This window comes from Thunnus maccoyii, chromosome 19 (assembly GCF_910596095.1).
Source record: "Thunnus maccoyii chromosome 19, fThuMac1.1, whole genome shotgun sequence".
Taxonomy (NCBI): Eukaryota; Metazoa; Chordata; class Actinopteri; order Scombriformes; family Scombridae; genus Thunnus; species Thunnus maccoyii.
Window position 1 is genome coordinate 16476693 of NC_056551.1, and position 26801 is coordinate 16503493.

General features: G+C 37.2%; 1 protein-coding gene across 8 annotated transcripts in view; it reads left to right on the top strand.

The window, feature by feature from the left end:
- Window positions 1–1934: 1934 nt before the first annotated feature.
- Window positions 1935–26801, top strand: part of znf618 (zinc finger protein 618) — a 38151-nt gene continuing 13284 nt past the window's right edge. Inside the window, exons 1-10 of one of the 8 annotated variants that reach the window (XM_042394543.1) lie at window positions 1935–1989; window positions 2956–3087; window positions 3251–3336; window positions 14033–14372; window positions 15925–16002; window positions 16323–16367; window positions 23094–23183; window positions 24066–24146; window positions 26005–26094; window positions 26485–26574. In XM_042394543.1, coding sequence (XP_042250477.1) covers window positions 14060–14372; window positions 15925–16002; window positions 16323–16367; window positions 23094–23183; window positions 24066–24146; window positions 26005–26094; window positions 26485–26574 — 787 coding nt within the window. In that variant the 5' untranslated portion in view covers window positions 1935–1989; window positions 2956–3087; window positions 3251–3336; window positions 14033–14059. Of the gene's footprint in view, window positions 1990–2801; window positions 3088–3250; window positions 3337–14032; window positions 14373–15924; window positions 16003–16322; window positions 16368–23093; window positions 23184–24065; window positions 24147–26004; window positions 26095–26484; window positions 26575–26801 lie in introns of those variants that run through there. The other 7 variants (XM_042394548.1, XM_042394546.1, XM_042394547.1 and 4 more) reach the window with 7 other exon arrangements.

Sequence of the window (26801 nt, forward strand, 5' to 3'; positions counted from 1 at the left end):
AATTTTTAAAGATTTGTATACTTGGTGACAACAGCAACAGTCATGAGACAGGTTTTCCATTTCCAAACAGCTCATATTTCCTTCAAATGTGAAAATAATTGCAAAAATAACATTCTATATTGTGTATTTAGTGTATATTTGATGCTAACCCTAAAATTGACTTCAGTGGGCTAACAAATCATGAGATATTGAAAGAAATGTGACAAAATGTCATTTCCACAACAGTCATTTCTACCAAATATTCAGGGTGATGGAAAAGACATATTTTGATGGAAAAGAAAATGCCAAAGCTAAAAAGCAATTTGTTTGGCTTATGTTGAAATATATGAAATTAAACAAAACACTTGATTTGCGAATTCATGTATTGTATGGTAGGGAATTACAAGCAATGTGGAATTTCAAACTTTGTAAAAGGTAGTTTCAATTTGATTGCATTTTGAAATTCAAGTCGCTAATTTCCAACTTAAATATATGTTTCAATTTGTTACATTTTAAACAGATTATGTAATTTCAAACTATGTAAAACTGAAGTTCTTGTGGAATTTTGAGGTTATAAAGTAAAATTCTTTGTTTTGCTCTTTGTTTTCTTTTTAAATAGTAAACTGACCCCAAATCACATATGGCAGAAATGTTATGTTGCTCTGCGTTGGAACCTTATATTGCACTTGTGACAATACCCCAGTTATGAGATAACATGAAGTATTTTCCATTAGCTGTCAAAGGTAAAATAGTGATAAACGACATTGTTCACCAATGTAGTTTCTTTCCACCACACCCAGTCTTGTCCACCACACCATGTCATTCCCAGTACAACACACATATTATTACATAAAATGTATAAAAATAACAGAGTCATGCTAATAATATTTTGTAGTTTTGAAAATTGTGCAATTATGGCCACAATTGATTAATAGAATTGGAAAACTCATGATTGTGTAATGTAAAAATATATCAAAGAATTCATGACAATGCTTTATGCTGTTCCTCATCTGAACAATGGGGAAAAAATATCTTTAAAATCCTGAAAATTGGAGAATTTATATATTTGGGAAGATCAGTGTGTGAGATTGTCTGAAATATTTTGGAAAACAAAGTGTGTCACTAATTTTGTTTAAAAAAACCCAGCTGTTTTGTTGTGTGATGGAAATGACGATTTCCTCTGACTGTTGGAATAAAATGCCAAAAATGATATATTATTTAAAAAAATTTGGCACTGTCACTATCACCTGGATGCAGACAAAATGGCAGACACGTTTCACACTTGCTTTGGCAATGTAAATACGTTTCCCGTGCAAATAAAGCCAATAAAGCTCCTTTGAATTGAACATCGAATTGATAGAGAGGGAATACAGGATTGTGCACAAATGTCCCTGTTTGGTTTTTGGTTTTTGGTCCAGCGCAGATTTCCTTTCTTTTCCAAAAGAATATCTTGTAGGTTTAAATTGATGAGGTCAATTTGACCCCAAACATAACAGATGTCTGTTTATTTTAACATAACAGTTGAGTTAATTTTGATTTTAACAACAGAAGATGCAATAAAAGTGCTAAGGGTCAATGTCTTTCATCAGCAGCTCAAAGGGTCTTCCAGTCAGGCATAGCCTAGTCACATTGTTTAATAAATTGTTTATAAGAAACTATTTAATAAATACATTCGATTTAAACATTACATAAAACATTTAAAAGAACTGGCGACTTTTTAAAGACTTGTTGAATTAACTTTATATTGACCCATTATTAAAATCTGTACTAATTGCAAACTTCTCAACTTAAATATTGTATGAAGCCTTTAAGAGAGTCAATTGACTTTTAAAAATATTTTTCTAATAATAAAATTTGTATATTTTTAAAAAAATCCTGGTGCTACTTCCCAGGGAAAAAAAACAAGAAGAAGACCAACTTCCTCTGCTACGGTCATGTGATTTCCTGTCAACTGCAGAGGCAGAGGTCCAAGACGTCTGCCTCTGTGCCCGCCATTTTGTCTGCAGCCAGGTACTCTGGTAGTGGGGGGGTGGGGTGGGGGGGCAAAAATTGATCAATACAGTATATCAATACATTTCTATAGAAAAAATTTGATTTTCAAAAATTTCCTAGACCAAAATGAACCATAGTTGTTATAATGTCATATTATATTTAATGATATATATCTATATATCTATATCTATATCTATATCTATATCTATCTATCTGTATATATGTATATAAGTATAGTTGAAATAAGTCAAACTTCTCATTTCCAGCCTATACCTGCATATTAACTTTATTTGAAATACTGAATATTATTAGTTGATGAATCAGAGCGTGGTTCTTCAAACATCCTGTTATCTTTTTCTATAAACAAAAACTAAACTATTTCAAAAGAAAAAAAGATACGTAGTTAATTCTCAGAATAGGGTTTTGAAATCAAAATTTGTTGGCCAATCAAAAACTTTCTCTTGACAAGACATCCCTCAAACTAACTTTATGAGGAGACTGCTGCAGCAAACAGCACTAACACGAATGGATTTCGAAAAAAACAACTCATAATAAGTGTAGTTTGTTTTAATTGCGCACACACTGAACAGTCTCCCGAACTCAGTGTTGAACAGTTTGGGAACAAACAGCTCATGGAGAGTTGCTGTTATTCTTCCCATTAAAATTAATAATAATAATGAAAACCTTTTAGAAAACAACCGTGACACTAGAGCAATTATCTGACCAAGAGACTATAATTTTACAGAGAAATTGTCCATCAGCCAAACAGGCTCAAACACTGACCTAATCGGAAATCCTCATCTGAATAAGCAAACAGACTCATGTCTCAATAGCAAACAGTGTAGAGCTGCAGTAAAGTCTATAGTGCCTTTTTCCTCTGCGTAATTTCCAGTCTCATTTTTCCCTGTGTAACTTCATAGTCGCCCAACCCTTTTTTCTGTCTTCTTCCCAGACTTTTTTCCTTTTTCTTTTTTTTTCATGTAGGCTAATACACAGGCCGGCGCTGCAATTTCGGAATCTGCCCTTGTATATGGCGGACGAAAATTTCCACAGCAGGAACCGCACCACAAACCCCCCTGTGCGAGGCAGAAACGGAGTAGAGCCTGCACGGACTGAGTAAAAAACCTCGGCTAATTCATCATTCATTGCGCCATTACTCTTTACCAAAATGTAACGTAGCGTGTCGCGGAGGAAAACCGATCCGGTGGAAAAAAAATTTAACATTTGGAATTTCTCATAACTAATTCACAATTTTTTTTTTTTTTTTTTTTTTTTTGAGGAAGCAGTTGTGCAGTCACCTCTGGTCGGGGAGGGAAGATTTCTGGAGCGGGAGCCTGTTTCGCATGAGCTGCATCGTTTTTGGAGGTATGTCAAACCGCTGTTTGTGTTCTTTTTTCCCCTTGATTTAGAAATCCTAAATTTGAGAAATTTCACTTGCGGATGTTAAGTTTTTGTCCCCTCGACTTAATAAACGACACCCGGCAGTCTTTTTTGCACTACTGCTCGCCACTAAACCAGGTGCAGGCTTTGAAGCCATCCTAAATAGACCTTATCTGTTGATGTTTTTTGGCTGAATTTTTGTAACGAAGCTTTCGTGTAACTGCTGACCAGTCGTCTGCTCACCTAGTTTTGTTCACATATAACGTTACACCACGCAGGAGGAAAAAAACAGTATATTCCGATGAGGCAAGGGCTACAGTGGCAACATGAAGGACGATGAGGGGAGGAACAATCTGAAACACAAAAACCTCCTGCAGCCATGTTTTGTGAATTTTCCTGCAAATTTGAGCAGGGCTCCGGAGTTGCTCCCCCCTGAAACTCAGACAGCTCTAACGGCACTTTGGGTCGTATTTGATGTCCTTACAGTCGTTGTAGACGAGCAAGAAAAAACAACAAAGTGTCGTCATGTCAAAATACATTTCGAGTTTAATTTTTAGGAAGATAGAGGATTTTAAATCTCGGTGGCATTGGCGCCACCTGTAGGCAGTCATTTTGAGAAATTACAAAAAAATTATAATGAGACTAGTTTGAGACTTGTTTATTGAATTGAATGTTAGTTTATGCGAGCCGAGACGCATGTTATAACGCCTTTTAAATGAATAGAAATCTTCCGTAATCGATTCACTCAGATTAAAATGACAGGTACCCCGTGCTTTTCATGCTAATTAATACACAATGACCTTTTAAAAAGGCTGCATTCAAAGCAAAGTGCAAGTTAATTCTTATCCTTCATTGGTTTTATTCATGATGAATATTCTGGCCTTGAATTATATTGATAAAGGTTTTAAAACAGTTTGTCATTTTCACAAATCTTATAATGTGCCTGTATTCTGGGAGACTAATATAAAAAAAAAAAAAAATCTGCTTAATCTATCCTATATCTTTTCAGTCAAGCATATAACTTTGCATGAACTGTGATCCTCCTTGTTTACTTATGTATGACTGTTTCTTTTGTGATGGATACACAGATATTTACTATTTGGTAAACATGTGGACTTTTTTTCTTGTTGTTATTTCTAGAGATTGGAAATGTGTAAGCGGAAAAATAACTATCCAAAGTGAACTGAACAGCAGTGGAAGAAGAAAGACCCATGTCAGCATAATTTGAGGGCAGGAAAAACAATCACAACCAGTGCCTCTACTGTTTATATTAATCCTGCAGACGCCAAACAGTTTCCCATCGTGCATGGCTTGCTTTTATTTTAATGTAAGGGGAAACTGCGGAGGCCATTTTGCTGTGGGTAATATTAATGCTGACCTTCAAACCTGTATAAATTCAAAGAGCTGGTGGAAATTGTACATTTGGTATGTAAAATCTGGGTGTAAATTCTGACCTTTGCTCGGAAAGTTTAATCAAAATTCAGTTAAAGTGCAGAATTAAAGAGAGGCAACCAGTGTCATGAGTTTAATAGGGTTGGATTGCTCTGTGAGTGATGGGAATGTTTATGTGCAGAATACCTGAAGGACCAAGTAATATGTTATAAAGCTCTTAGGAATAATGCTGCTATGTGTTACAATGGAAAACACCTTACTTAAACTCTGATCTGGTTAATGAGAACTTGTATTCCAGGATGTCAGGAAGGTTTTTAGGTAAGGTAAGAGGAATGTTGGTCTGTCAGGACTTTAATGAACAAAAGCTTTGTTTCACTGAGGATATTCAGAGCGAATAGTTTGGATGGAGAGGTGAAACTTGTCCCTCCACGCCCTGATAAACACAAGATGGTGAGGGATCATATCACAGCCTGTGGGTTAGTGTTTGAAACATAGTTGCTGTTCTAACTGTCATTAACCGAGTACAGGTTTTGTTTTCCGTTTAAAGGGCTGATACACAAACGGTTGCTGTCTTGGATGTCATGTCGTTTCTTTTTGTCTTAATGTACAATCACAGATTCATGATTTGGGCTCAAATGTGTCTGATGAAACATGCATCCTTTTTAAAACGTAGCACACATCTCATGTTCTGCTGTTTTCTTAGTGGCATATTGAAAATGTCTGAAAATTGCTTCGCTTAAATTAGTCTCCAGGGAATGGCTTTTCAGGGGTTGGGGCTGCTGTATTAAAAAAATTCTGTTCATTCTGCACATATTTTTCCTGCCTCTTCCTTTGTAAAAATGAACCTTATTGGTTTCATGAATAATGCATAAGGACGTTCAATTGCTGCAGCAATGAAAATTAGGCCTGTTTACATGCAGTGGTTATGTACACAGAGGCTTCTTTTTTTTTTTTTCCTTGACCATTTTCTGAAGGTAGAGCAGAGCCTGAGTAGCTTTTCTGAAAATACAAATTTTCAGCAAAGCAAATCTCATTTCTTTGAGTGAAAAGGGGAGGGGTGAAACTCCCGCGGGTTTAATGAATCCATAAATCACAATAGTGCCAGGTTTGCTGCGCCTGCGTATGTGTGCAGTGTAATTTTGATTTTCATCAAAAATTTAATCTGCCAGCCTAGAAGGGTTTAGCAGCAGACCAGATGCCGCCCTGAATTTCTAATTTTAGGGGCCTGATCTTTCAGGATTTATTTTTGTATAATTCAAGTCTGCTTTTCAATATCTCTTGTTATTAAATTTTAATTCGTAGCATTAACATATAGATTGAAAAGGTTTTTATGGGGGTTTTTGAGTGTATGCTGATGGAATTTTACTAGACGACACAGTTTCTTTTTCCAGAGTATCCTGTGTGTGTGTGTGTGTGTGTGTGTGTGTATGAGGAGGTGGGGTTGGGGGGGGGGGGGGGATTTATCCATTTCTCTGCATTATTGCTTTTTGAAATCATTGGTCATACACCATCTTGGAAGACATTTATTACAGAGGACAGGAAAATGTGCATTTGATTAGAGAAACAGGGAAAGCAAAGCATTTAGTGTGAAACAGGTTTTTGGTCAACCCCTTGCTCCCAGGCACTGACTGTGCTTTGGATAATACAAACATGCAGTGAAAGCAGTGATTGAAGTGACCCCTCCATCCTCCATTTTAGCTGATTCCTATTTTTAATCCCTCCAGAGTATGAGCCTTAAACAAATTTGTATTTTATATTTGGAATTTCTATTCCAGTGTACTTAACATGCAAAGCACAGTGATTTTTGGCAAAGTAAGGTACAATTCAAAGTAAGAAAATCTCTCAATCTAAGTTAGAAGCACAACTTTTTTTTTTGCTATAACCAAGCGCAGTGGTTGAATTACTTCATTATTGTGCAGAGGCAGATACAGTACTGCCCAAATATAGGCCAATTATTTTAAGTACCTCGACTAAGCGCTGAATTCTGAACAGAGGACCTAGAGATGTTTTCCTTGTATGCCTAACCTCCTTATTCTGTAACCCTAGATAAATTTAGTACAGTGATATAATATGCATGCATTGACATTTTAAAACACAGCTGGGCCGAATCACAAAGAGAAAACTAGTCTAATAAATTGACATAAATTACAATGCCACCAACCCCTGCTTACTGACTTACTCACTTATTGATCTTATCTATACATCCTTGATATGCAAATAACATTTGATGATTTAATTTAAAACTATTTCCTGGTCTTGTGGTTTTGTTTATCTCCTCTATTGGTCTTTTGTTTTAGTTGGTTAAGGTTGTGCTTTTTTTGTAAGGAACATCAAAGAAATGTGCATCTGGTTTAAATTTATGCTCTTTCTATGGTGCTGTAGGTCACACCATATCAGAAGTTTCAGACTATGAAAGAACAGAAGGCCAGATGGCTAATTTTGCATTTTGACTTTAATGAGTGGAAAACAGGCCACAACTGGCATTTCATATATTCAGGGTATGCATTCAGAAAATTGCACAGGAAATATTACACAGGTGATATGCATGTGTCCTTGTGTTATTTCATTTGGTTTATAGATGAGAAAAGTTGCTTAGTTTTTGGTTAAAGAGGTATTGAGATACATTGCTTTGATATTCTCAGCTCTTTTCCCCCCACACTGGGGATACTCCAGGCACCAGTCCATATTAGCTGATATTCATTAGAAATGCCTGCTCAAGGTGGCTTATGGTTCTCTTTAACCCCACATGGACTTGAGGTGACTGCTGTGGGAGTGGGACCTTGTCAACTGACTCTTGTGACACATAGAGTAGGCAAGAGTAGCAGAGAATTTCAAAGTTTTTTTCAAAACAGGAACTTTTTTTAGGGTAAAGATGCAGTTGCTAAATGTATTGAAATATAGATATAATGATTAAGCAATATCTCATGACTGGCCATGATATATTGTGATTATATCACAGCTAAGGGGCACTGTTCGTACCCCAACCCTTTTTATAAAACAGTTGGCAAATACTACAATACAGAAATTATAGACACAATCCAATAAAAACAGTTTTATTAAATACATTACAAGTCATTTTACAAGAAAGTAATTCCCGGATATCTGTGATTGCTATGCAGTGTTAGTCAACTGCTGAACTAATGTTCAAGCTAGTCGGCGATCTTAACAGAGTTTATTTATTCACATTAATTAGAACATTTCTGTTATTTGTACACCTGTGGAAAACTGTCCAGCGTCACTGGGGTCATGTTGCAAAGTGTTTGCAATAACATTAGGCCTCCTCATTTTGTTAGGAGATGTTTTGCATCGGTGTGGCGAGGATGCTGCTCCACCTTCTCCGGACACTGAGCTTTGGTCGCCAGTAGTTCTGGAGAAAGTTCTCACATTTGTGCTTATGGGCATTATCTCTCTTTCTTCAAGAGCCGCATCTGAAAGATTTTACACCATGGTGCTGCAGAGAAAGTGGTTGGTGTAGCTCTGCGTCATCCCTGCTTGCTTACAGATTGTGGGCAACATTTTAAGAGCAGCTGCGAAGTGATAGTTAAAAATAGAACTGTAAGCATGGACATTCAACGTCATAGCTGTAGTAAATGCTCATTATACCAGGGCTATCAACCAATCAGATCACAATGTTTTAACTACCTGTTTTAAAAGATGTAATGGTTAACTTTTAAAATGAGTATTCCTATTCTGTCATCAGTATTTGGTTCCTGTTGGGTGTTTTGCTAGTAGCAACCCCTACTGACACTGTTCTGTAGCATTTGCCACATCCAGCTGTTTGTCCAGTCGGTGACCAAGCAAATATTGACATTTTTTATCTAATCCCTAAATGCCCTTTTTGGAGCATTACCGGATGGTAATCTTCTTTTTTAAATTTCAGCTGTCTGGTGATTGTTTTTCCTGATATAATAGAATTTAGTTTTTCTGTGATCAGCTTACTGCTAACTAAGCTAGCCACTGTGCTAGCTAACGCTATCTGGAACTAATGTTTTGCTAATGCAACATTCTAAATACTCTTTTTACGTTTACTTTTGTGGACTCTGTGTATGTTTACTAAATGAATTATAATGCTGCGCTGGGTCTCAATTTGCATACTTCCATACTAACACTTGCTATTTTGAGTCAGTGCATTCACACTGACATGTATGGCAAAATGCAGTGCACTGTGAGTACCCGGATGGTGCACTCAAAAAGTTGAGTGTGGAACGCTGGACACTTATCACCCTCAGTGGTTGCCAGGGTCCACCGACCTAGCGTAGACTTTAAAGCAGGCTAAAAGCTGTTGTAAGTTTTGCTGTAGGACCGTTAATATATCACTTTATAAAGTTTTAATATTTTTTCAGGCGAGAAAGTAATCAGTTCTATCCCCAATATGTGGTCAGTTTATCCAAATAACGCCTGTTTGTAAATCTGTTGCAACGTTTTCGGACATGTGAGGAGCCCCAGCTGGCCGGGTGAGACCAGCCGGTCATCTCACAGCAGCAGCCCGACTCCTGCGTCATCATCCCGGGGAGAACATGATCCGATGAACTGATCTGTGCAGCTCTTTGGTGATTTACCGCCGGCTCTAATGTCTCTGTAGCATTTTGATATATGATGTAATTCCTTTTGGAAGATAAATGTTGGTCTCACAGATGAAATCTAATAATTGTAGCTGCCACATTAATTTGTCTGAATGTAAAGTGAAACTTCATGTTTTTACTGGACAGAACAACAGTGCTGCCTCTGGGGCTCCATATGTACATTTATCACCACATTTCAATAAATATAAATGATTTAAAGTGACCAGATCAGTCTATATTAAATTTTGTTTTATTTTATTAAGCTACACAACAGTTTGGATTTTTATTGTAGCTACAATAGAGACTGAGTAACATAATTTACTGCATCTCTCTGTCAATGAGGTTATTTTTTTGTGAGAAAAACAGTGTAAGTGGAGCTTTGAGTTGAAATTATTTTGTCACAGTACAGTCAGGTAGTTGTGTTGAAGCTGAGCTGCTGCTGTCAGCAAGGACGCTGCCGTTCCATTTGCAGAATGACGTAAAAGCACATTCATTTTTAATAAAATTCATTTGAATTGAAGTCAAGTGATATTTTGGTGGGCGACAGTCGTGGTCAAATGTTATAATGCTCCACGATAATGCTCCACTTAGTTGCAATTTGCGATTAAAAAGAACAGAAGAAGCGATCAAATGTTGTGATTTTCACTTCTGATAAGTGTATAACAGCCTTGTTAGATTTGAGACAACACTACCCTGTTAAAATACACGCAAATAAGTACACAGTGTACAGTATACTGCATGGCAGTGTAGTAACGGAAGTATCTGAATTGAGACACATGACTGGACTTCCTGTGGGGACTTCATGTTGACCTTCACTAGTGTTTCTTACTGGCATGAACAATGTAACTAGTTAATTTGACACATCCAGCAGTGCACTGTTGGATGTGTAAATAAGCACTGTTTGCTAACAAGTGCACCGTATGAACTTAATTATATATCAGAGTTGTATTCACAACTTGTTCTCTCTTCACCCAACTGGCCAAAACATCAGTTATCGCAGATTGGAACTGATTGGTGATTGGTATCAGATCAACTGATCCTAATGATATTACATTGGTGATTGGTAGTGGCCTTAAAAAAAACCCTCCACAATGACCTTTACCCAACAGCTTTGAATAGGTCTTATCAAATGGTAGTTAATGGCAGTATATCTCTTATATATATATATTAATAGATAAGAGATAAAGGTGTAAAACTTATTCATTACAAAATCATTCAGCCAGTGGTTGATCTCGAACAGCTTCATGCATTTCCTTTAGTGTTAATAATTTATAAACAAGTGATGAATGCAAGTTAAGAGTCACTGTATTTGTGCTGTGTTCATTTGTTTTGGGTGAAAATTAATCTGACAGAAGGGCCTTTAGCCTTGCGTACATGACAGCAATGATGACACATTGTTTTTTGTATGTGTGGGGGGATTAGACTTGTCATCGTAGAAAATTTTCCACACCAGTGTAAGTTCTGCCACACCACCGCCAAATACCGGTGTTGCCGACTTTGAAATCGTTTCCCTTAGGTTACATTTTAAGTAACACTTAGACAGAGAAGCCCGGCTTTACTGTGTATTTGACGAGTCACTGTTAAATTTTCACAGAAACACACATTTCACACAGAATTTTCAGCAATAAGATGATTACAAAACCATAGCCAGTCACATTAAAATTGCTCATTTAAATACAGACTGTAGTTAAGCCTGTTAGTCTAAACTCTGTAGGTCTAGTGAAAATGAGAAACGGGCCTCCTGAAATGTCAGTTTCACATATACATTGCGCAAACTTTCCTGTAGAGACAAGCTGGTTTTACACGGAACCTAAACTATTGCTGTGCTGGACTAGTTTATTTTATTTTGGCAAACAAATTGCCTGCCATAAACTATCTGCAATTACATAATTTCTTGCTCCATCAGTCAGAAAATTGAATTTATTTATTTTTAGAAAATTATTTATTTTTGAGTATATCACTTTTGTTTGTACTGTGGCTTCAATCATAAATTGTGCAGCATGTCTGTGGTGACACTAATTGAATTCATTCGAATTTTCCAGAAAAGTTACATGACATTTGGGATGTGTGGACTTATACTGATGTAATATTGTTGTCCATTTATCACTGGTGATCCTGCCCACTGCAACAAACCTTGTGGGGAATCTGTTCAAGAGAAATATTTTTGAGATAAACACCAGCAAATCTCTTGTTATGGGTGTGTTCTGTAATACAATGCTTGAATTCCAATTATTAAAAAATAGTACTTGTATGATTTGGACCCACTAGAGCAAAACATTTAGGGTCATTTTCTTGTCTTAACTCCACAATTGATCCAAAATAATAATAATAATGATAATCAATAATGTGTGTGCCCTCTGCATCAACATTTGAGGTTTTCTTGTGCATGGCATTTGAAAGGGAATGCCAGCCATTTCAAGAATTCACTTCAGTCCTAAAGCTAGAAAATGGAAAACTGACCATTAAATTTATGTCGCCTGGATGTAAAATTTGGCACTGCTGCATAGACAATAAATGGGCCACTAACTTTGCTGACCCATAAGATTTCTGTGGGAGTTGTTGCATCCAAATGAGCTTTAAAATCAATCTAGTACATAATTCTCCTACTGCAGTGCTAAATTATACACTTCATATTGCTATGACAGCTGCATTTCATAACAGCACGAGTGTCACAGTTTCAAAGGTTTTCTCAGATCTCTAGCTTTAGAAACAAAAATGTTGCATAAATACTGAGCAAAAATGAATTCTTCAAAAGGGTGATATATGCTTGCTGCTCAGTGGTGAACAGGAGAGGAATGTGGTTGTACTGGGCAGTTACCATGTGTGGATGGCATTAGAGCCTGACTGATAAATCAGCAGGGCTGATGTTATTGACCAGAACTAGATTTTCACAGATACTGATATTGGTGTACGTTGTGGATAGGCAAAAAGAAATTGCAGTGGAGTAAATCGCAGTCTCTGGTTAAAGCCTGGTTTATACATTAGTTGATACCATTGAGCAGCTGTCTGTTTCATTTATGCAGTCAAGTACAGTAGTTGGGAGACATTTCCTCTTTTCAATAACAGTATTTATGTTATTCAATGGTTTTAAAATGCATAACAATGTTGCATAGATAACCAGCGAATATAAATACAGCTTGTTGGCCAGTTCTTGCTCACTCTTTCAATCCATGGATGTTGTGGATAAAATTAAACATTTGTATCCCGCACATCATATGCCACTGGTGAAACTGGACACGGTGACTAGCCTAATGGAAGAGGAAATTGAAAAACCTGAAATGGAAATGCCCAAAAATAGCATTTGCCTTAAATGTCTTGAAAAGCTTTAAAAAAATTTCCCACATAGAAAATGGCAATGGAAAATCAAAAAAGTAAGCATCTTTAATGAAACTGAAAATGGAAAATGACCATAATGGAGAACTTAAAATAGAAACACTCACATTAGAAAGCTTAAATGGCAATATTTGCCATTAAATGGATGGTTTGCCATGATATTTGGCAATCATTGTCCCCAGATCATACTGGTTTTTGTAAACCCCTGACCTTTCCTATTGCACCACCAGTAGGTCAAATTTCTTCTTGTCCGACCATTTTGTTCATTACAAGATAGAAAAATGTGAATTCCCTTGAAATTTGTTTTGGATTTTTATGGCACACAGGAGATAAATCCCTCAGTTTTTTTTCTTCTATTGAAACAGCCAGACTCAAATTTACAGTTGTACATGAAATCTACATTAAAATCTTAGAGGCCATGTTCAAGCTTGTACCATGCAAAGGTTGTACAAGGTATTGGGTAAGACATAACTTACACAACTTTCAGGCTTGTTAAGTATTGCACATACTGTATGATTTAGCTGACAGCACTCCAGTAAGGCAGTCATTTTTCTTTGGAGGAAGGGTAAGCAGTTTGAATTGAATGTTTTATCATGTTATCCAATTCACGGGCCTGTTTGCTGAGGCTTCCAGTTGGTCGTGTGTTATATCCAAAGAAAGGTGTATTTTGGCTATGAAAAGGCTTGTTGTTGCTGTATTGGTGCGCTATTATTAGCAGACCAATTTTCCCTCTTTCCATAATATCAGTCATCCTGGTATAACTCTGTTTTGCTTGGTTGCATTTTGAGCACATTCTCTTGACAAGACCTTTTATAGCCTTGTGCTGAAGTGGCAAGTTGTGTAATTTGGATATTTCTGAAATTAGAGCATTTGGGTGCCACAAAGCTGTGGATTTTATGGCATCAGAGGTCACTTATGAACAGTTAAGCCACTCTGTTCCTTGTGGCTCACCACAATTTTTTTTTCTGTCCTCAAATCTATCACACTGTCACAGATATATATATATATATATATATATTTATATATATATTTATACCTGTGCATTTTTGAGCTCACACATCTCTTGACTGTGAGGAAATTAAGGGTGGTTGTCACACAATTTGTGCCTTTTTAGACTTTCAATAGTTATCTGGTGCAGGCTATTGCTTATTTTGTGCAGGTTGCTCTTAGGTTCTTTACTCAAATTAGAGCTGACATTTAGAGACAGCCCTTTTTTTCTTGGATGTTGGATGTTACCATGGCAGTTTCAAAACAGAACATTTCTCTTTGACCTGGCAGAGCTGATATTGTGCTTAGGTACTATATATTGGACCAAAAGTCATGCCCCAATCAAGCCTGTATACTGCTACATGACAGTAAAGTTTGTTTCTCTGTTGTTTTTTCCCCTCCTACAGAAGAACGGGGTCAGAGGAGGCGGAGTCATGAGTGCAAAAGAGGCACCCAATCCTGGCATGGAGCAGGCAGACGGTGGGAGTGCAGCCACAGATGGCCCCTCACCAACCTTAGCCTCAACGACCAAGAGTACCAGTCCACCACCTGTCACAGTAAAGAAAGAACCTGGGACCTCGGAGACGAGTAACGGGAAAGTCGGTGATCCCAACCCTGCTGAGATCTGTGTTGTCATCGGAGGAAATGATGGAGGAGCAAGTAGAGGTGGATCCCGTAGAGCTCAGACCGAGGGTATGTTTGCCCTTGGTACTCCTCCTCCAACGAAGAGCACAGACTCGTGCATAGGTGTGTGAATGAATTGTACATATGGATATATATATATACCTGCATTCATGTCCGGTGTCTCTTGACTTTGACCTTGCTCTCCAGAGCTGAACAACTTTCCTGACTTTTCAAAACAACATGAAAAAGACAGCACAGCATTTAAAAATGACATTTATAAAGATTCAGCAGCACTGTGTCTTTTCAGAAACAATGTCCTGGTTACTCTAGATAATCAGCAGACACTGCTGTGAGCCGTTTTCATTGGAACGACTTTCTCTAGAAGAAATAGCCCCTATTACAGTTGACAGTATGTTGGTGCTGCTGAATTTTTTAATGTAATTTTCCAAAGCTGTGAGCTCAAATGAAATTCCAGTCACCTCTAAGTATTGGCTTGGCAGCTGAACTCTTTAAGATATCCCAACACCTGGGTGAATAAAACCAAAACTATCTGCATGGCTAGAGAACGCACAATTAGAGAGTAATGAAACAATATGCATTTTTGCAGTTTGAGTGAGTTGTTTTTTTTTTTTTGAAAGAGGTAGTGTGTTTTGTTCATGCTTGACTCTGCTTTCCATTGATTTCCAACCATGAAACTCTCACATGATGATGGCGATTGTTACTATTACAACACCCATTTGGCAAATTCCTTGGTGAAATAATTTGCACAAATGCACTCTGCAGGTGTACGTGTGCAAATGTGTGTGTGGGTGTGTGTGTACTGTATGCAGATTCATTTGCCAGTGTATTAGACACACTTAGCTAAAACTAATGCAGTTTAAATCAGCAGCCCTGCAATAAATCATACCTTCACAATGGTCATAATGTTTCTAATATTTAGTGTACCCTCATTAATGTAAAGAAGGTGGACAAAATATTTGAGCCTCCTGTCATTAAATGCAGTACAATTGAACAACAGCAAAACCAAAAAACCCATTAAGTTGAACATGTCCCTAAAACTTAACATTGTAACCTAGTCAACATTAGAACTAGCTAGGTGTACCTAATAAACTGATAACTGAGTATTGTCACTAACAAGTATTTGATCCTGATTTTGTAGCATTTTCAAATTATACTTGAACATTCACTTCTAGGTTTCTGTTTTAACGGAGCACAATGCATTATTTTTGGCTCATATACTCAGAGCACAATAAACAAAGACTTTGAAATGGAAGCAGGCTTTTTAAAGCTGATACTGAATAGTTAAAACACACCAATCTCGGCTCAGTACATGCTTATTATTTCAACCAATTAATCGGATTTGTAGTAATTCTTTCCTTTTTGGCAACAAAAGCTGAGGAAAGTTCTCAGTGGAATGTGTTTTCAGCTATCCTGCAATTCAAATTCAGAAAACAAACATTGTGTGGAATGTGACATTTACTTAGAGCTCAGAACATTAACTTGTTATTGGTAATGTTTTTGATGGTTGGTTTGGTTACTAAATAATTGGCAGATGTGTGTATATATTCACAGTAGTTACAACGAAATTCTCTTTAGAAATGAGAGAATCTGCTACATGCACTATCGACAACACCGTCGCTTTGTTTTTATGACACTGTTTTGAATTCTCATGCAGGTTCCTATGTATGTGGGGTATGTGGGAAGAAGTACAAGTATTATAACTGCTTTCAGACACACGTCAGGGCACACAGAGGTAAGACACTTGAGGTTTTTGCCTATGTATTCGGTCTTTATGAAAAGCCAAATAATGACTGTCTGCTCTTTTTGTTTTTCCTATCTTGACAGTATGGTCCTAAAATTATTCACTTCCTCTGCATGAGTCATACATGTCCTTTTGGCCAGGAATTGTATTTTATTTATTTATTTTTGGCCTCTGAATTGTTTTTTATCTGAGTGATGACAATTTTAGCACAAGTTGGAGGCAGCGAGCAGATGTGAGCACACTAGCATTCATCTATTCATAGAAATCTTTAAGGCTGATTTTTTTTTTTTTTTTTTTTTTTACCACTATAGAATCAGAGACCATGGTTGGAGATGGTCTACCCCAGACACCCAACAGTGAGTACACTATTGCACACTCATCCACTGAAAACACTCAACTTTATTAGCATGCAAGCACAAGCTGTTTATTTCATACTTGGCTCATTTAACAGGACGGATCATTATGTTTTGTTACTAGATATCTTTGAGATTTTCATAAAAGCCGACTAAAAATAATCCACCACATTTTATAACTGAAGATACCTTTGTCTCCATGTTCCTGGGCAGGCTAAAAGCCACATTATGTACCCTCATTGTTCTGGTTTTTGATCTTTGGCTTACCATCCCCTTTCCTCTCTCTCACAAGTCTCCTCACTATAGCCAACTTCCCAGTGACATTTTTAATATAAGGACACAACCAACTCCACCTCAAACTTCCTGGCATGGTCATGTCACATGTGAACCGATGTTTTGATGGTCACAAAGATATTTTGCTGGTAAAATTAGTTTAAAGTTTAACTAAATTACCACAACTAAGCCAATTTAGGACCACGTCCTCACAGCCAAAACGGTCACACACCCGAGGTAAATCTGAAACTACCTATAAAAATAATTGCCGACCTGCAGGTATGGGGATGTTGCTCTTTTAATGGCATTGTATGTAGCTGCCAGGGCCTGTATTTATCAGGCACCTTAAAATCACACCGAAAGTTTGATTAGCACTAAAAATACTCCTACCTCAGAGTAGCACTTGAGTTATTTATAAAGCTTCCTACAGGTACTCTCCGTAATCATTACATGAATGTGCACATAACTTAAAGGTGTCAGTATCAACTAGAGCTGGGACGATATGTTTATCCCCCTATTCGATAGTATCATGATACTTGGGTGGCGATTCGATATGTATTGCGATTTTTAAGTCTTGCGATTCTACAAGTATTGCGATTCGATATTACGATTTATTGTGATTTTTGTTTGCTTTTTTTAAACAATAGATCATGGGCAAAAGTTAAATCATACACCTCTGACTGTATCATGAGTCATATTTCCAAAAACAATGCACATCACATATCAGTCAGTCTTTCTGAGTTTTATTTCAGCATTGCTATGCAGCATATAAAAGTGTACAATAGAATAAATAAAAAAATATATATACTTTTTGAAGTAAACTGCTCCATTTAGCTGTTCCTGCTTATCGAGCTAGTGCCACAAGAAAATAATAAATGAAATAAGATGTTAGGCCAAAATAAATAGAGCCACTGAAAACTGCACACAGCACAAATGTGAGCCTTTAAATTAACATCCTTCACATAGGAAATTGAACTTGAAAACTGTCCTTTCAAAACCGTGGACTGCATATAAAAATGGTAAATAAAATGTACAACAGATTTGTCCCTGTAAAAATAAATATGCATAGCCAAAAAGCCCTCATTGAATAAAGGTTATAAAATATAAACATGAGATAATGAGACCAGCAGATGGAGCTGCAGGACCTGAAGCTGTCACCATCTGGTTTCATTTGCATCTGGGAGGGGAACAACTGTTTCCACTTCTCACAGCTAAACAGCAAGTAGTCTGAAACTTTTCTAAAATAGTAGATTGAATACAGAATATATACTTTTTGAAGTAAACTGCTACATTTAACTGTTCCTGCTCATCAAGCTAGTGCTATAAGAAAATAATAAATTAGATGTTAGGCCAAAATGAAAAGAGCCTCTGAAAACTGCACAAATCACAAATGTCAGCCTTTAAAATAACATCCTTCACATATGAATTTCAATGTGAAAACTGTTCTTTAAAAACCCAGGATTTGACTGCATATAAAAGTGGTAAATAAAATATACAATAGAATGAATAAAAAATATATACTTTTTGAAGTAAAGTGCTACATTTGGCTGTTCCTGCTCATCAAGCTAGTGCTCGGGAGTGTCAAGATTCTAGTGCAAAAAACAAGAGCTGGTCGACGTGCTCTGTGGTGAGGCTGCTCCTCTGAGCTGTCACAATGTACCCAGCTGTAGAGAACACACGTTCAGCAGAGACGCCGGTCCCTGGTACAGACACACAAGTACCGCTTGGCTAGCTTGGCCAAGAGAGGGTACTCAGGATGTTCTTTCCACCAGTCCAGCGGGCTTCCAGACAGTGGCAAAGGAGCAGCTGTGTTGTACTTTTTCACCTCCTCCTCTGCACTGTCAAAGACTGACTGCTCTGGTGGTGCTGGTGCCTGACTGGCATTCCCAAAAGTGTTCCCAAGTAATCCAGCCAGTGCACAGGACACTCTTCTTTAATCAGATTGGGGGGGGGGGGGGGGGGCTGGGGAGCTGGTTTTGCTTTTTTATGTTCTATCTTTGACAGCATTCTACTTATTTGATAGTTAACATTGCAACACATCATGACATAGTATTAGCAAAGCAAAGTGTTCAAGATATCATATTCATATTGTAACAATTGTAAAATAAATATACATCCAGAATATTCAATGTAAACAATATGCAGGTGAGCAAAGTATTCTGGACTGTTTGCTAGAATCAGCAAGGCCAAAGTTATATAAACATTTAATTTCAGCTACATGTCTTGCAGTGCCAATGTGCTTGCACACTCACACACTCACACACTCACACACCTGTAATGTCTGTCTGAGTAGGGGAAAGCAGTGCAGCTGTGACTGCTGGCTGTTGCTTGGAAACATCTGACCATGTCATACACACTGTTCCATCTTGTTGATATGTCTGTTACTAGTCTGTGCTCAGGAAGCTCCAGTAACTTTTGTTTTTGCTCCACAGCATGGAGTCCTGTGGCACTCCTGTGGAAAAACCCAGTCACATGTCATACTCGTCCGAGTAATCTTGCAACAGCTGGCAGCTTTAGTGCACGCTGTGAGGCCAGGTTGAGGGTGTGCGCGAGACACTTGACATGGAGAAAGGCGGCTAATTCTTTTACTTCTGACTTAACCTCGTAGAATTTTGGCACGACTGTCTCTGAGAAAAACTTAATTGATGGTATAACATACCGAGGCTGCAAGGTGTAAACCCTGTTTTGAAAACCTGTATTTTCCGCCACACTATATGGACAAAGGTCTTTGCAGATAAAATGAGCAATTGACCTTGTGGTGCATTTTGCTTTCTTTGAACTGCTGGGCAGTTTATTCAGTGTTTGTCTGGGGTCCGTTGGCTTGCTGCTACAGGTTATTTGGCTAATTCCACATTTAGCTCTGGATTAGATTGGCACTAATGTTAGTCATATTGCCACAATGTGATACCTGTCCATGACAGAGTCTGCATACAGCTTTAGTCATGTCTAGCTCTGCATTTCCTGGTAATGTGTGAAACCCATAGTGTTTTTATACTTTGGATTTAAAATGTGAGGGTGCTGGTTGTATCCCCGAGATTCACGGGGGTATGACCTGCACCGTCCGCCATCATTTGTTTTTGCTGTCTTGCTTCCGCTTTGTTTTTCTTGAAACTGATATGACATCACTTTACTCATAGATTACAACAAATACATTTTACCAGCTGCTGGATAAAAGCGGTAACTTCTCACCACCTCGTCTAATAAGCAAAGACTAAAATGAAGCAATTGAATTTGAATTATATCGATTCAGGAGTCAGTGTATCAATTAAAAAATCATAAAAAAAAGAATCATGTAATCTTGTTTCACTCAGGTGAAATGATTTTTTTTCCACCACGCCTAGTATCAACATAGTGGAGAGATAAGAAACAGCTGTAAACACATTGGAACCAAAAGGTCTATGACGGTGTTAATAAGTAGGCCAGAGAGGCTGCTGCAAATAAAATGCTGATAGATTAAATTCTTAAGAGGATGGAACATGCTGGGATGTAGTTTTTTGGTTGACGCCACATATTTAGACTTTATACTTCATTATGACTGGCATGCCAATTTATAAGTGTATTATTAAATATAACTTGCTTCTGTGAGCAGTCCAAGTGGCCCCAAAATAACATGGCAGCAAATAAAGATAAAACAAGCTTTGTCAGTTACCTGAATAAGTTGAAAGCTCAGGTTTAGGGCTTCACAGTTAAGATATATAATCTTAACTTTAAACATTTTCAAGACCAGGCTTGTTCTAAATGATTGGTTACTGTAGCATCTTATTTCGATGAATTGTTAAACTTATCCTGCATTTTAAAACCCACTGAGGATTATTAAGCTAGGCCAACTGCAAACCATTTTCCATTTGTAACTTCACAAATGGAAAATGGCTTTCAACTTTGCATTTTTAGTTTTGTTGAATTACCAGACAGTGTGTAACCTAAACTTGAAAATGCAAACTGCTTTGACATTTGAATGTGAAATAGGTCATGGTATTAATGCTTATCAAATGAAAATGAAATGCCAGTTTGCATTTTCATTTGAATAATGGCAGGATTTTCCCAGGCTGTGTTTTTTTTTTTTTTTTTTTTTTTGAAAGCTTTCATAGTCATCCATCAAAACCAATGAGCAGGATATAACATCCAATTGGTTGAATTTTTATAAAAATACCAAGAAATCCAAGGACATTCGGGTTTGTTTTTTCCAGAGCCACTTGAAAATAAAGATAAAAGCACAGAAACATCACAGTAAAGAGACAAGTCCGACCTTCAAAGATCATGCATCCATAAGCAATTATCTGTGTTGTTAAGCTATGTTATCGATTTACTTGGAATGTGTCCTTACCTGTGCTTGGAGCAATGATGTTATGTGAGCTTTTATTACATTGACAAATGCCAGGAATCCACTATTTTGTGGAAAATATGTTTAATCATTTTAATTGTTGGGGAAATGCATGGATTGTAAGCCTCGAGGTGAAGTAAATGCAATTACAGTTTGGCACCCTAATGATCATTACTGTGGTTGTTTTTCCTTAATGCTGTGTCAACTTTTTTTGCTGTGATGTGTGTTGTTTTAAATCAAACGTTCTCTTTTGATCGTTTTTTTATTTTTGCATCTACCAGAAAATTCATAAATGGAAAGGTTTTTGCTGTAGGAGTTTCTGTATGTAAAATGCAGTTAATTAATATATTAATGAAATCCTATTTTCTCAATCAGCTTCTTACTATGAATGATGGGGTCCTACATGAACACACAAGTTTCTGCCCAAGCTTGAACAGTTTTGGTTATTTCACCTGAGAGGTTTCAGAATTTTTTTGTTTTTCGTCTGTGCTCGTCTCACTGTTTTGAAGTGAGCAGGGCTCAGGTGTAAAAAGGTAATGTCATGTACTTCCAGGCACCAATCAGGATTTAGCAACATTTGAATCAAAAACAATGAAAGTTGGGGGGTCGTTTGGTCACCGTCAATTAAATCTGATCAAACCACACCTGCACAGTACTGATGAAGCAGATTAACTGAGTGTTAATAGATAATATTGAAGGATGTTTTCCCCAATCCTTAACTTAAATTGCTGCGTATTTAATCATGAATATTTAATGTTATAAGGAAAAGAAGGCAGCTGATTGAATTCACAAAGTCAAGACGGACTTGAAAAAATGTAGAAGTTGTTGCTGTGCTGTTAAATGATAAAACATTTGTCTCACGGGTGTGTGAGGTGAGGGGGGCCTTCTGCTAGGGCAACATCAGTCAGGCATATTACTGTGGAGAGAGTCACTAGCCTCTGTCAGTGGACTAAACCTGGCCTGGAGGAAGTGGAGAAAAAAAAATGGTTGAAATTGATTTAGTCTTTTAGTTGCTCTCTGCCATGCTGTTTATGCAAGAGATTGCCTTCAGACAGGATTTCACTGTGGTGTGCTAAGAGGCACTTCGGGTGTTCTTAATTGTCAACAGCCACCTGGCTGAACCGTGCTTTCCACTGCAACAGAATTAGCGGGAGCAGAACAAGTAATCTGCATCCCTAATGTCCTTTCGCTTAGCCCTCTACAGACTTGGCAAGAAATGGCTGTGAAAGTTATTAAACTTTAAACATGTTAATGAGGGGCAATATTAATACGCATTCAAAAATTTATGCTTGCAGGATTTGGGTCATAGCAAAATTTCAGTTCAGTATCTCAGTTAAAATAATACATTTTGAATGTGCTAGTGGCATGTACAATCTCACAAATTCCAAATAAAAGAAAATTTCCCACTTTATATTATACTTTATTATACTTTATAACACAATTTTTAAATTTAATTCCAATGTAAAATGCTGCATTGAACAAATTGGCTTTGGAATTTACATATTTTTAGCTCTGTGACCAATCTGATAAATTGAACACCTGATTTTTTTTTTTTTGCCTACATTTTTATATTAGCATTGTTTGTGTGTGTGTATGCAGATGTTACTTAAAAGAATAATTGAATCATTATTAACTTTTCTCTCACATTTCCCCCCAAGGATTAAACCAAATATTTGTCTTGTTTATCCAACCTCATTTAGCCTTCCTGTCTGTCCAAATATAATCAAATGTGATCCTATGTATTTTTATCCTATTTGTTTGTTCCGTTATCTATTTTTCAAATGTATAATGACTAAAAACAGAACTCTGCTCTCTCTGCCCCTGTTTTCTTTGTGGCACAATGAAATATAGTGTACGCACTGTACCTACAATGTCCAAGGTTCACTTTAAGGCTTGTCATGTGTTACCTTCTCCTGTCTTGCCTGCTATCTGTACTGTAAACTGCACAGCAAAGCAAAGTGTTATGTAAAAAAAAAAAAAGATCATTATCATCAAAAAATCATTGTTATCAGTCATTATCTCTCCAGATTGCAATTTTGGATTCAGTCATCCAAAAAATACTGTCCATTGTCTACCTGCCTGTGTGTTAGTCATGTATAAACAGTGCTCAGCTCTCTCTATCTGTTTATCTGTAGATAGCTTCCGTTACTCCTGTGACATCTGCGGCAAGAAGTATAAATACTACAGCTGCTTCCAGGAGCACCGTGACCTGCATGCAGTTGATGGTAACCAGGAATTTTTGTGGACAATTTGCATGACAATGTATTTCTTCTTTGAAACATGAAGACTTGAACATGAAGGCCATTCATAAGTGAGCTTCCCATTTCACACTGTTGTCCTGCTACAAGGACTCTACTTCCTGCAGCAGCAGAAAAAGCCGAGTAAAATATTAAATTGGATCAGAAAAACAGAGAGCGTTTTAACTAAAAAAACACATCAAAAAGGAGAAATGAGACGTAATAGTATGGCATACAATAGCAATTTGAGATGGGCGCTATTTCACTATTTCAGAATTTACTGTAATCTGCTTTAGTAATCTGCCGATGTCCGTGATGCACTTTACTATAGAGTATCACTCCATGTAGAGTCACACTTGCAGCTGTAGAGGACACTTGGTATTAAGGGAGAGGGTATAAATATATATACGTAAGTAAACTGAGACGGCCTTGCCGCTCTCCACTGTATTCAGGAAACAAACATTGGTACTGATAGACTCTCAACATGGGTTGCTCTATTTTTCTGTGACATTGCCTCTTATCCTGAAATGAGCATGCTGTAAAATAACCTTAATTTTTATATGATGTGTACATGCTAATGGGTTCAAGTCAAGGGAATTTAGGGACATGATATTGTACTGTTTTATGTTTTAGCATCAATACACATTCTGTGATTTTGTTAAAATCCACCCTGAAAAAGAAGAGTAAGCAGATCAGTGCATGTAGTTTGTGACCAAATAACATTTGACAAAGTAGCAAGTTGAGACTACACTCAATAGATCAACTTGAATGTTGATGCTGTGAACAATATATCTCAAAGATTTGCATTTTATGATAAGAGAAAGTAGTCAATTAGGAACAAATTTCCCATTTCTTCCCCATCTCTGCCAGATCCATATGAACAGGTAGTGTTACCTGTGGATGGCCTTAAAGAGGAGGAGCCAGTGGAACCCTATCAGAAAATCGGACCAAGTAAGACTGTTTGATGTACTTCATTTTTTTTTTAAAGTTAGTTCCACCTCTTTTGTGATGGTAAAACTACAATGAAGACAGACTTGCCATAGCAGAACAAGCCTACAAAACTTAGGATAAATATAATTGCTGCTGCTTTTTTGCATTTTGTGTTGTTTATTCCCTGCAGAGGAAATAGATTACTTTGGGATAATTTTTTTACTTTAACCCTTTGTTTCAAAGTATTTTGATTTAATTTGTTTGTTATATTTCAATTATACGGAGCCCAGGAGGGGCCATGGAGGAAAAAATAACTAATTTTTGTTCTTGATTTAATAATTCGTGCTCATGATTTAGTAAATTGTACTCTAACCTGAATAATTTGTGTTCTTGATTTAATAATTTGTGCTTTCAATTTAATGAAATTCAGCTTCATGCCATTCTTTCTTCCTGCTTACACCCTCATTATGGATTGCTTGGGTGTGATAACGTTTTATTTTGATCTTTGACTAAGATATGTGGATAGACTTTGGGTTTTGGCTTGTAAGCACAACACTGTATTAACTCTGAGATCCCTTAAACGTACACAAAATTGTGTACACAAAATCTTAATTGACCACGCAGCAGCACATCAAGAAGTAACTGATGTTACAGAGGAAATCTTCTTTCTTCGTTGCTTTCTTCAAACTTCTGGCTGACTGAATGTGTTTGGTATCTTGAACAGGCAAAATAGATAAATTGAGAGTACTAATTAAGTAATGTGTGCACACAAATTATTAAATTGAGAGCACAAATTATTAAAACGAGAGCACAAATTATTAAATTGAGAGCATGAAATATTAAATTGGGAGCACAAATTATTAGATCAAGAGCACAAATTATTAAAGGGGACATATTGTAGAAAGGGAGATTTCACTTTTTTTTAATTATAAAGCAGGTCGAGGTGCTGTTTAAATACTGTGAAAGTATCAAAACACTCCAGTCCACGGAGCAATGCACACAGCCCGTATTCAGGGACTGCTCTTTAAAATGAGCGGTTTGTACTTAAGTGAGGTTGTGATGTCACAACTATATGCTCAGTGTTTCCCAAATCTTTGCCTTGGAGGGGCAGCCCGCCCCTCCTGAAAGAAACCAAACATGTTTATTTATTTTATTTACCTGATTTATGTGCACTCTTTTCATTTCAGCTCAGTGTGAGAGTCTCTACTGTGTTTTGCCATCATTTATGGTCACGCTAGTTTCTCTCTTGTCCTCTGCTCTCTGTGTGCTACAATCCTTTACTTGTGGTTGGCCTGGGCGTGCGTCACTGAGAACGATCAGCCAATCAGAAGAGAGGGGCATTGAGCAGACAAAAAATAGCTGTTTCGGGCTGAGTGAGACAGAGGGGCTGCATCCATGGCTTTTCAGCTGTAACTAGGTGCTTTTTAACCACAAAAACATGCAAATGTTTGCAAATAGACCACTTAGAAAGGGGCATAATATGACGTCTTTAAACTGAGCGCCCAAATTATTAAAGTTAGAGCACAAATTGTTTTTTTGTTTTGTTTTTTTTGTCTGTGACCCCTCCTAGGCTCTGTACAATGACTATTTTAGAAGAGAAAATCAAAAATCTGAGTCAATACAGTTACTTGGCATTACAACTCTGACGTGATTTCAGGTACATCCATCATTTCATTTGATTGCTCTTTACATGCCATTACAGCTTGACAGCTTTGAGTCCACCTGTGTCCAGTTTAGTGTATCGGACACCGTTTGTAATGAAAGATTTTGAGTCATGGTGCTAATCCATGTTAAAAAAAAACAAAAAAACACTAAGCATATGAGCTAACTCCACACTGGAAAGGTTTCAGAACATGAGTCCAAAAGTCCTCCTTCGCAGGGGAAAAAGCACTCGCCCACCTCCTCAGAGACCGCGGGTTCAACCGACGGCAGCGGGTGTCCCTTCAAACACAATTGGCAGTGTTCGCAGGTGGGAAGCCTGCACTTGTCACTGAATTAATGACTCCTACTGATTGGGGGCATAGCGTAAAACTTCCACGCACTATGCAGGGAGACCTCAGTGTTTTTATGTTCTCTAATATTTGAGGTATTGCTAAATGTAAACTTGGGGGGGAAAAAGATGAGAATTTTCAGTCGAGAATCACAATCAGCAGCTCCTTCCTCTTCTCCACTCTATTATCACCTCTTGTTTTCTTCTTCTCCTTAATGACATAATACATGAATTAACAGAATGATTTTCACTAAAACTGAACACAACTAATCAACCGAATTAGATTTTAATGGATATGATACAGGTTTTTATCACAACATTGATTTTTGATGAAAACAAAGGTTTCTTTTTGTGTTTTCTTTTCTCCAGAAACTGGGAGCTATGTTTGTGAGTTCTGTGGGAAGCAGTACAAGTATTTCAACCCATACCAGGAGCACGTTGCTCTTCACACACCAATGGGTGAGTCTGTTTGCTACTGCTTATAAAGCCACTATGTGTATGATTTGAAAATGTCCAAGTTTTAGAATCAGGATATGCATAAAGTAAATTATGGCTCTCTAATCTAATACAGATAGAAAATGACTTTGCATAGTGTTCTCTCTCTTGAATTTTTTTCTTAAAATTGTATCTTCTGTGAGGAAAAAAAAAATTGTGTTGGATATTTGATATCACTGGTCTAAATTAGA